Below are 12,098 nucleotides of genomic sequence, written 5' to 3'. Positions count from 1 at the left end.
TGATTTATATTTTTATGAAATAGTGGTGTATATAGGTGTAGGGTTAGTTGGTGTTGCACTTTTTATTTTATTTTTAGGAAGAGGAATAATTAAGATAATTGAATGTAGGTACGCCGTGACTGGCCTCACTTTAGCATAGTAGGTGGCAGTGTATGCACCTTTAAGTTGGATGTGATCCGCCAACCTAGTCCCAAAGAAGAAGAAGAATCAGTGTGGCAGACCTTACTATTTCAGTTTCAGTGTTCTGTTACAAGACACCTTTTCTCTTGTAATATTGTGTATTTTGGATGCGTTTATGACCAAGTAAGTTTGTTCTCATTTCTTAATTTATACTATAATTTTATTGAGAACATTTACTTTTTGATAAATTTGTTTGCTTTATGCATGTATGTTTTTATATCCTTGTTAACCATCACATCCTTAAATCTCATCTTCAATTCAACTGAAATAATAAACCGGGCAACAGCCCATTGAACCGCAAACCACCATCTGTGTTTTAATGGACACACCACCACGATAGCCCTCTGTAACTCAAACCAACAGTTACAGCAAGATAGTTTTCACAGGTTGTGAAATGCAACCATTGAAATGGTGAGAACAGACATATATATCTGTTGCGGGAAAAAGTCTGGTTATTACCACACAAATACCTGCTTGTTAACAAGGTCAAAGAGGTCTCTTTCAGAATGATCCATAAGTATTACCCTGCCAATCATGAAGAAACTCAAAATACATTAACATTAACCATACTTTTTGTGTTGAGAATCCAGAAAAAGTTTTGCATTGATTTTGGCATTGTCTACATGTAAAGAAATGATGGAAAGATATTAATAGTTTAATAATTGTTAATATTCTTGATGATTTTAGTTTTTTTATGGGAGAATGTGCTGCTCGGTTTCCTTAACTATAAAAAGGATAAAGAAAAACAATTTGACCTCAAATCAAATTGTGCTAATGGAAAAATGTCATATTCATGAATGTAAATTCACTAATAAAAAAAACACTCTTCTGTGTTTTCTATAAGGAATTTGAGCAGTACATTAAGACCATTCTACATTATTGTAATAAGAAAGCTGTTAAAACAATCAATATGTGTTTATCTTTTAAGGTCGTTGTATAATCTGTAATTTGTTGTACCCCCTAGCATATGTTATCATTGTCTGTTTGTATACTTGTATGTATACTATTTTTTCTGCAATATTTGTTTTGGTATATTATATATATATATATATATATATATATATATATATATATATATAAAATAACAACAACAAAAAACAAATATAATTTTTTTTTAAAGGAGAACAGGAATATATACTGCTCAAAAAAATAAAGGGAACACTTAAACAACACATCCTAGATCTGAATGAAAGAAATAATCTTATTAAATACTTTTTTCTTTACATAGTTGAATGTGCTGACAACAAAATCACACAAAAATAATCAATGGAAATCCAATTTACCAACCCATGGAGGTCTGGATTTGGAGTCACACTCAAAATTAAAGTGGAAAACCACACTACAGGCTGATCTAACTTTGATGTAATGTCCTTAAAACAAGTCAAAATGAGGCTCAGTAGTGTGTGTGGCCTCCACGTGCCTGTATGACCTCCCTACAATGCCTGGGCATGCTCCTGATGAGGTGGCGGATGGTCTCCTGAGGGATCTCCTCCCAGACCTGGACTAAAGCATCCGCCAACTCCTGGACAGTCTGTGGTGCAACGTGGCGTTGGTGGATGGAGCGAGACATGATGTCCCAGATGTGCTCAATTGGATTCAGGTCTGGGGAACGGGCGGGCCAGTTCATACCATCAATGCCTTCCTCTTGCAGGAACTGATGACACACTCCAGCCACAAGAGGTCTAGCATTGTCTTGCATTAGGAGGAACCCAGGGCCAACCGCACCAGCATATGGTCTCACAAGGGGTCTGATGATCTCATCTCGGTACCTAATGGCAGTCAGGCTACCTCTGGCGAGCACATGGAGGGCTGTGCGGCCCCCCAAAGAAATGCCACCCCACACCATGACTGACCCACCGCCAAACCGGTCATGCTGGAGGATGTTGCAGGCAGCAGAACGTTCTCCACGGCGTCTCCAGACTCTGTCACGTCTGTCACTTGCTCAGTGTGAACCTGCTTTCATCTGTGAAGAGCACAGGGCGCCAGTGGCGAATTTGCCAATCTTGGTGTTCTCTGGCAAATGCCAAACGTCCTGCACGGTGTTGGGCTGTAAGCACAACCCCCACCTGTGGACGTCGTGCCCTCATACCACCCTCATGGAGTCTGTTTCTGACCGTTTGAGCAGACACATGCACATTTGTGGCCTGCTGGAGGTCATTTTGCAGGGCTCTGGCAGTGCTCCTCCTGCTCCTCCTTGCACAAAGGTGGAGGTAGCGGTCCTGCTGCTGGGTTGTTGCCCTCCTACGACCTCCTCCACGTCTCCTGATGTACTGGCCTGTCTCCTGGTAGCGCCTCCATGCTCTGGACACTACGCTGACAGACACAGCAAACCTTCTTGCCACAGCTCGCATTGATGTGCCATCCTGGATGAGCTGCATTACCTGAGCCACTTGTGTGGGTTGTAGACTCCGTCTCATGCTACCACTAGAGTGAAAGCACCGCCAGCATTCAAAAGTGACCAAAACATCAACCAGGAAGCATAGGAACTGAGAAGTGGTCTGTGGTCCCCACCTGCAGAACCACTCCTTTATTGGGGGTGTCTTGCTAATTGCCTATAATTTCCACCTGTTGTCTATTCCATTTGCACAACAGCATGTGAAATTTATTGTCAATCAGTGTTGCTTCCTAAGTGGACAGTTTGATTTCACAGAAGTGTGATTGACTTGGAGTTACATTGTGTTGTTTAAGTGTTCCCTTTATTTTTTTGAGCAGTGTATTACATGGTGGTTTATAACCTATGGCTAAGCTCTGATGACATCTGTCGGCCAGTTCAGGAAATGCTAATATCACAAAGCATATCTACAATTGTTCAATGAAATTAAAACCACTTAGTTTTGTTTACCATCAAAGAGTGGGTCCCACCAGCCATAATGTAAACGGTGGATAAATATTCCAGTGCATTCCATGACAATGTCACATGCAAATAGCAATTGATTTCTATGAGAGATCGATCGATCTACACACACACACACACACACACACACATATATATATATATTTAGTTCCTATAGAAAATCCACACACCCTTGAACTTTTTTTCACATTTTGCCAGTGCCTTAGTTTCATGCATTCATAAGGATTTTTCCCACTTATCTACACACACCATACTCCACACTTAAGGGGATTTGTGTGGAAAAAAATGTTTATATATTAAAAATACAAAACTGATATCATAACTGCATATCTCCAGAGTTAATACTTTGTGGAAACACCTTTGGCAGCAATTACAGCTGTGAGTCAGGTAGGTCTACCAACTTTGCACACGTAGATTTGGCCAGTTCAGACCATTCTTCTTTACAAAACTGTTCAAGCTCTGTTAAGTTCCTTGCGGAGCGTTGGACATTAATCTTCAAGTCATGCCACAAATGTTCAATTGGATTTATGCGGGGTTTTCCTCAAGGACTTTTCTGTACATTGCTCCATTAATTTCCCCTTCTATCTGGATAAGACCTTAACGATGAGAAACATCCCCATAACATGATGCTGCCACCACCATGCTTCACAGTAAGGATGGTATTCATTAGGTGATGTGCCGTGTTAGGTTTGCACCAAACCTAATGCTTTGCATTTAGGCCAAGAAATTCAATTTTGTCAGACCACAACTTGTTTCACATGGATACAGAGTTAGTATTTGTTTGCATACTTAAAAACAGGATTCAAGGTGGGCTTTCTTGAGTAATGGCATCCTTCTTGCCACTGTACCATACATGCCAAATTTGTGGAGTGCTTTGGGATATTGTCACATGCACACTTTGACTAGTCTCTGCCATAAAAGCTTGTAGCTCTTTCAAAGTTGCCGTTGGCTTATTTGCAGACCGCTGTAATACCATAAAATAAGAAAGTTACCATTGGACTCTTGGTAGCCCCTCTGATCAGTCTCCTACTTGCTCGGTCATCTAGTTTGGAGGGACGGCTTGGTCTAGGTAGTGCCATACACATTCTACTTCTTAATAATTGTCTTGACAGTGCTCCAAGGGATATTCAAGGCCTTTTTGTATACCAATCCCCTGATCTGTGCCTTTCCACAACTTTGTCCCAGAGTTCTTTTGAAAACTCCTTGGTGTTCATGGTTGCATGTTTGCTTTGCAATTCACTACCCAGCAGAGGCACCTACAGGAACTGCTGAATTTATCCTGGAATCATGTGAATCACTACAATTTAACACAGATGGAAGCCAATTAACTTGGCGTGTCATTTTGAAGGTGATTGGTTACACCTGAGCTAATTTAGGATTGCTATTACAAGGAGAGTGGAACAGTTATCCAACACTATTTCATTTTGTAATTTTTATAGATAAATCAATTTTTTACATTTATTTTTTACAAATTTCACCCCGAAGTTCAAATCAAATCAAATCAATTTATAAAGCCCTTCTTACATCAGCTGATATCTGAAAGTGCTGTACAGAAACCCAGCCTAAAACCCCAAACTGCAAGCAATGCAGATGCAGAAGCACGGTGGCAAGGAAAAACTCCCTAGAAAGGCCAGAACCTAGGAAGAAACCTAGAGAGGACCAGGCTATGAGGGGTGGCCAGTCCTCTTCTAGCTGTGCCGGGTGGAGATTATAACAGAACATGGCCAAGATGTTCAAATGTTCATAGATGACCAGCAGGGTCAAATAATAATAATCACAGTGGTTGTAGGGTGCAACAGGTCAGCACCTCAGGAGTAAATGTCAGTTGGCTTTTCATAGCCGATCATTCAGAGTATCTCTACCGCTCCTGCTGTCTCTAGAGAGTTGAAAACAGCAGGTCTGGGACGGGTAGTACGTCCGGTGAACAGGTCAGGGTTCCATAGCCGCAGGCAGAACAGTTGAAACTGGAGCAGCAGCACGGCCAGATAGTCCTGAGGCATGGTCCTAGGGTTCAGGTCCTCCGAGAGAGAGAAAGAAAGAAAGAAAGAGAGAATTAGAGAGAGCATACTTAAATTCACACAGGACACCGGATAAGACAGGAGAAATACTCCAGATATAACAGACTGACCCTAGCCCCCTGACACAAACTACTGCAGCATAAATACTGGAGGCTGAGACAAGAGGGGTCGGGAGACACTGTGGACACTGTGGTTGTGGGGTAGGATGTGTAGATAAATGTGAAAAACAACTATTTTAATGCATTTTAATTCCAGGCTATAAGGCAACAAAATATTAACATTTTGACAGGGGTGTAGACTGTCTATAGATAGGCACTGTATCCATATAGGCTTACAATTGTCTTATGCCGCGTTCATATTCTGGTCGGAACTAAGAAACTCGAAAATGTCCGAATTGCTGATTGGTTGAACTCGACACGTTTATAATTACTATCAGCATGTTGGAAATGTCAGAGTTTCCTAGTTCCGACTAGAACATGAACGTGGCAATATTATAGGCATAGATCCCACCCCACATACTGCTTTATGTTTCATGGCAAACAAGGTAAATAACTTTAAATGGATATTACGAAATCGCATTTAAAGCCTCATTTCTATTGGACAAAAATTGCCACTTTACATCTCGGCGGATGCAAGACGAATATTCAATCGAAGATAACTGACTTGCCTAGAAGGTTACATTAAAAAATATGTTTTTTTTTTCTCACAATGGCGCGTTCCTCTGCCCAGGTGTTGCTGGCGCCTGTCAGATCTTTTAATATTACTCCACCGGGGGTGCTGAGCGCACATTTGGGTGTTACTGCGTGTGACGTTAAGTGTCAGCTGGTCAATGTTTACATCCATAATAGTGGTGAAATCTATTGAATGTGTATGGGGGAAACGAGAAGGTAACAACATATACCATTTCAACATAATTTTCAGAAGTACAGTTGACACTATAAAGCAGCGTCGATTAAACGTCACTTCCATAAGGTAAAGACAGCTGCTTCGTATTTGTTAGCTCCAACCAGACCATAATTTCTCTTCTCTGCTGAGCAGCTCTTCATAGACGACATCAACAGAGACAAAGGTGATACTGTTTTTATGTAGCTCACATTGCGGCTGCAGTTTGTGCACGTCTTGGTTGGTTGTTGATAACAAAGCCTTACCAACTATTTGAAATAAGGCATAACAAAACACTATGACGAATGCGTATGAAATGCTGACCTAAATGTTGGTTGCAGTAGTTTTGGTGGCAATGAGAATATATTTATGTAATACAGACTCTTTTGTTATTCAGTGGCGCAGCTGTATTTTGTGTGTTCGTTGATTGGTGGGAAATATGCCTCTCTACCATCGTCACCAGGATTCTCGTGTACTGTGGCAGTGCCACCGCCCGGCTACTGGTGAAAACACAGGGAAAGGGCTTATTTGACTTGTTTATGATATAAGAACTTCATGAAAGACTTGAAGAAAGTGGTTATAAAACAGGCCTGTATTTTACACACACCTTCAAGACCCTAAAAGACAAATTATTTTCTCCAGCTACCGCTTGGCTCTGTTGAATGCAGATGGAAAATAACAATTTTTATTTTTTATAATGTCCCAAGTCAGTGGTTAATCCAAATATAGCAATAGAAAGTTATTATCTGGAGCCTGAGGTCAGCATTGCAGAAAATACAGAAGCTGGTACGGATCATTGGGGAGAGAGGGGGATGATGAATCAATTGATCAATATTTGACACCTTTTGTCTGACTCTATCCTAGTTAAACCAGCGTGATCTCTCTCTCTCTCTCTCTCTCTCTCTGTGAGACCGTGAAGATGGGAGGAGCAGTGAGTGCGGGGGAGGACAATGACGAGTTGATTGACAACCTGAAGGAGGCCCAGTACATCCGTTCGGACCTAGTGGAGCAGGCCTTCAGGGCAATCGACCGGGCCGACTACTATCTGGAAGAGTTCCGGGACAGCGCCTACAAGGACCTGGCCTGGAGGCACGGCAACATCCACCTCTCAGCCCCCTGCATCTACTCAGAGGTGATGGAGGCCCTGGACCTCCAGCCTGGCCTTTCCTTCCTCAACCTGGGCAGTGGCACGGGCTACCTCAGCACCATGGTGGGACTCATACTGGGTGAGTCAGGACAACACAAACCTCACCTGGCCAGGTAAAATCTAGGCTGTGTGAAAAGGGATAGACTTGCTCCAGATTCACTAGATATTCTCAAAACTTTGGTGACTTAAATTAGATAAGTGCATTGCAATGGAGCAAGAGAGGCTGAGCACAGTTCTTGCCATTGAGACTCTCAGCCACTTGTGGTCTCCACTGCTATACACAAGCCTGTGGATGTGCCCTGTTAAGGGAAAGAAAATGGAGAAGTGTAAATTATTGATGGACTCTCATTGTTGATGGACTGACTCCTTTTCTCATCCTTTACTGTAGGTCCATTTGGAGTGAACCATGGTGTGGAGCTGCACCAAGATGTCATTGAGTATGCGTACCAGAAACTGGAGTTCTTCATTAAGACCAGCGACAGCTTCGACAGGTAGGAGGGTTTCATGATGAGAGAGCTTGAGAGAAGGTGATAGAAACAGAAAGGAGGTCAACAGAGCAGAAGCTCCCATAACTCTGGTATAATGCCATCAGGCACAACCAGTTAAATGTAATTACTCTGTAACAAGCTAGTACGATAACAGTTATTGAGAGTAGGCTACTCACCACACAGAGTAAGTCTGTGTCTTTGGTGTACAGGTTACATTTATTCTGGGTTAAGTGTCGTTGATAAGATTGTCGAGAAAACTGTTTCGGGAGGGCTAAAGGTATCCAAGAAACATCAGACTGGAATGGGGGAAACGTGTGTTTCTGTCTGTGTGTGTGTAGGTTTGAGTTCTGCGAGCCCTGTTTCGTGATAGGGAACTGTCTGGAGATAGCCCCAGAGAGTGGTCAGTATGATCGGGTGTATTGTGGAGCTGGGGTGCAGCGGGAGCAGGAAGACTACATGAAGAACCTGCTCAAAGTAGGAGGAATCCTAGTGCTGCCATTGGAGGAAAAGGTCAGCATGTGTGCACACCCACAAACTATACAGTTCATTCGGAAAGTATTCAGACCCCTTGATTTTTTGCACAGTTTGTTACGTTACAGCCTTATTCTAAAATTGATGAAATATTTTTCTCCCCTCAATCTACACACAATACCCCATAATGACAAAGCAAAAACTGGTTTTATGATTTTTTTTCCCCCAATGTATATAAAAAACACATGTACCTAAGTATTTAGACCATTTTTTTGTGTGTGTGGGGGGGGGCATAATATACTGTAAAACCACCAGGAAATCAGCCCCAAGTGATTTTAATAAAATAAATCTGTTCCCAAGTATTCCCACAAATAATAGAGAGACACGTGATCATATACAAATCTAAGCAAGGTTTGAAATGATTCTGTCTTAGTCAAACGTTATCTGTTTGGGCTACTTGCGGTCAATTTGCAGTCTCCAAATGATTTGTAATTATGTTCCCGGCCCCCCGACCATCCGCTCAAGAAAGAAATCGGCCCGCGGCTGAATCTAGTTGATGATCCCTGAACTAGAATAAACTAATCTCTTCACCCAGTGCTATTTTTAGAACTTGAATCTATTCTGGTGTCTTGTGGTTTCATCTCCCCTGTCCCTTGCATTCTCTGTTGTAGAGTTTGTGTTGTCTCATCTTTCTTGGTCCTGCTCCTAGAAATGTTTTTTATACCATCGACACATTTTGACACTTGTTTCCTTTGTGTGTAGCTAATGCTCTGTGCTCCATTTGTGACTTGGGTTTAGAGAAGGGCTCCATATAAATGCACTTTATTTCCCAGAAAGTATTCAGATCCCTTGACTTTTTCCACATTTTGTTACATTTTAGCCTTATTCTAAAATAGATAAAATAGTTTCCCCCTTCTCAATCTACACACAACACCCCATAATGACAAAGCAAAAACAGGTTGTTAGAAATGTTTACAAATTTATTAAAAATTTACTGAAATATCAGATTTACGTAAGTATTCAGACCCTTTACTCAGTACTTTGTTGAAGCACCTTTGGCAGCGATTACAGCCTTGAGTCTTCTTGGGTATGACGCTACAAGCTTGGCACACCTGTAATTGGGGAGTTTCTCCCATTCTTCTCTGCAGAACCTCTCAACCTCTGTCAGCTTGGATGGGGAGCATCGCTGCACAGCTATTTTCAGGTCTCTCCAGAGATGTTTGATCAGGTTCAAGTCCGGGCTCTGGCTAGGCCACTCAAGGACATTCAGAGACTTGTCCCGAAGCCACTCCTGTGTTGTCTTGGCTGTGTGCTTAGGGCCGTTGTCCTGTTGGAAGGTGAACCTTCACCCCCAGTCGGAGGTCCTGAGTGCTCTGGAGCAGGTTTTCATCAATTATCTCTTTGCTCCATTCATCTTTCCCTCAATCAAAATGTGGAAAAAGGGAAGGGTTGTGAATACTTTCCCAAATGCACTGTAGATGTATTTATTAACCCTGCTTAATACAAACACATTTCCAGTACACATAAACACATCATTGTCCTTCCTCTCCTTAGTTGACCAAGATTACTCGAACAGGCTACAACAGCTGGGAGACCAAAAAGATCATTGCTGTGTCATTTGCCCCACTGGTGTTGCCCAAACACAGAGACAACAGTAAACCTAAAGCAGTGCCTTTACGTAAGTACTGTACTAGCATATCTGTCATATAATTGTCTTTGTAGCAGAGGTAGTTTTCTAAGTGAGCCTTTTGTGTGATGAGTAGCCATGTTGGAGTTCTGGACCCCTATTCGCAAAGCGTCTGAGTAGTGGTGTGCTGATCTAGGATAAAACATTTTATTTTAGATTATAAAGAATACAACAGGGGGAACTGATGGGGAGGCAGAAGCAAGGCACTTAACCCTAATTTCTCCAGGGTCGCCGTTGATAATGGGTGAACCCTAGCCATGAACCCACTCTCCAAGGGTGTCTTGGGGGAGTTAGGATTTGCAAAAACTATAATAAGAAATATAGGCACCCTCTAAATGATTATCATTCTAGCTCAGCACTCCTACTCTGAGAGGCTTTGTGAATACAGGCCCTGGAGACTCAAGAGACTGGGGAAGGAGGCAGGAGGTGAAAGCAGCTGAACACTGTTGTCTCAAATGCATGTTGGAATAGTTAGAAAATGAGAATGCAGAACTTCCATCACTTACTATGTGGGGAGGGTGAAATGGTCTCATCCTGTGGTGTGTGTGCGCCTCCTCAGCGACCATGTTTGAGGTGCGGACTCTGCAGGACTTGGCTCGCATTTCTATCCGCCTGACATTGAAGAAGACAGTGGCGGGGCCAGGGCCGTTGCCCAGGAGGAGGTTGGCCCACAGCGGGGAGCGGTTCCGACGGAGGCGGGTCCAACACCGTGGCTCCACCCTGCTCTCCAACCGCTACGTATTCATGAGCCGCCTCATCCCCGGGCCGATGGACAACAACAACAACCGCTCTGGAACCGACACCGAAGAAGAGCAGGAGGACGAGGAGGTGGAAGAAGAGGGGAACTGCAGGGTTCTAGGAGATCCTGAGGAGCAGGAGGAAGAGGAGAGGAGGGAGGGTGGTGCCCTTCTACATGAGGCTCCAGTGAACCTGCTAAGAGAGAGGATCCTGGGTCTGCCGCTCCCTGAGCTTCTGAAGATGTACCTGCTTCACTACAGAGAGAAGTAGGGAGGGACAGGAGACGTGAAGCTGTGCAGCCATTCTTTAACTTGTTCCCATCCCTATGCCCTTGTTGACTCCCCTTTCTGGATTCAGAAGTAAGAAATAGTCTGATAACTCCAGCAGAATGGCTAAAATGAGTTCCCACTATTTTTTTTATACAGCCTACCTAATAAGTTGCAAGTCAACAACTGGTGAATTTGAAATGAACCCCTAAAAACTTCATGTTGAAGTGAATATCTAGAAGAATTGGATAAGTAGAAGCAATATGGTAATGGATCTCCCCCTCCCCTGATAGCCCAGGTACGCCTATCCAGAGGTGACTAGGAGGTAACGGTTGAGTTGGAAAAACAAGGATGGCGAGTTAGGGATTGGAAGCTTACTTAGTCAGCCCCAGAGACGTCACCACCACCAGCCTCCTAGGACTATCCCAACAACTCCTCTGAACACTGAATTCTCATCATCTCACTCAATGCCCTACCTGTGAACTCCATCTACCCATCTTTTGAGGTATCTTCTGTCTTGTGCCTGACCGTGGCACCCTGTCTCCAAGTCCTTCTTTATTCCCTTTGAATTTTGTAAATGTGATTGTTTGGAAAATTATGCTTTTGACTGTGACCGAACAATTCAGTGAAGCTTTTGAGATGGACTTACAAGTACTGAAAGCCCCAAATGTTGTGGAAATATTTGCTCATTCTGTGTTCATATCTTACTGCATTGAATGTAGCTGGTGAAAGCAGGGAATTTGTTGAAGAGGCCATTTCTGTTCAGGCAAATGTCGAGGGCTCCAGGCATTAAGGTATAGTAACACATTTTTGCACACAGAGAAATGAAAGGACCACATTGTCAATCAGTATTACCCAAATTCACTCTTTTCGTGAATTCTTTTCAAATAATGGGAGACTGTAGAACACCCCTGGATTAGGGGTAAAAAGTGAATGAGTGTGGGATAGCAATTTACCATCAGTTCTTACTGCAGAACTGTAATCAAAGTAGTGAAGAATGTATGTGTATCCACCTGTGAAGGAATTTAAGTACTAATTGGAACTTCAGTGTAATGCTCTTTGATGGTGTTTATTGGTTGTTTATAAAATGTTTTGTCTGATGTTCTCAGTGCCAAACTTCTCTAGCACTGGCCAGCTCCAAATGTTTCTTGCGGTTCCGTTCTACAATGTGTCAAGTTGTTCAGCGGAAGTAAAAATTATGTATTTAGAATAAATATCTACGTGTGACAAGATGTTTGGAAAAGGACTGTAGCGTGACGATCATTAAAATAAGTTAAACTATACTGCAAGCAAATTAAAAAGTTGTATTGCTTGATTAGTTTTGAATATTGTGCTTGGCTGCAGAGTATAGTCTTGACTTTGTGCGG

The 12,098-nt window shown here is 42.6% G+C and overlaps 1 protein-coding gene across 5 annotated transcripts; it reads left to right on the top strand.

Annotated features, from left to right (window-relative positions):
* The first annotated feature begins 5,535 nt into the window (after positions 1-5,535).
* Positions 5,536-12,046, top strand: LOC106566824 (protein-L-isoaspartate O-methyltransferase domain-containing protein 2). 5 transcript variants are annotated; one of them, XM_014135261.2, is made up of 6 exons: positions 5,536-5,596; positions 6,845-7,160; positions 7,470-7,572; positions 7,908-8,079; positions 9,595-9,718; positions 10,287-12,046. In XM_014135261.2, the coding sequence occupies exons 1-6, from the start codon at positions 5,585-5,587 to the stop codon at positions 10,733-10,735; spliced, it is 1,176 nt and encodes a 391-aa protein (XP_013990736.1). In that variant the 5' UTR covers positions 5,536-5,584; the 3' UTR covers positions 10,736-12,046. The 5 variants fall into 5 exon arrangements, with proteins under 5 accessions (XP_013990736.1, XP_013990742.1, XP_013990739.1 ...); XM_014135267.2 differs by lacking the exon at positions 5,536-5,596 and adding an exon at positions 5,610-5,939 and having other exon boundaries at positions 6,854-7,160; XM_014135264.2 differs by lacking the exon at positions 5,536-5,596 and adding an exon at positions 5,610-5,939.
* The last annotated feature ends 52 nt before the right edge of the window (positions 12,047-12,098 follow it).

This window comes from Salmo salar, chromosome ssa13 (genome assembly GCF_905237065.1).
Source record: "Salmo salar chromosome ssa13, Ssal_v3.1, whole genome shotgun sequence".
Taxonomy (NCBI): Eukaryota; Metazoa; Chordata; class Actinopteri; order Salmoniformes; family Salmonidae; genus Salmo; species Salmo salar.
This window is presented reverse-complemented; position numbering and strand designations above follow the sequence as displayed.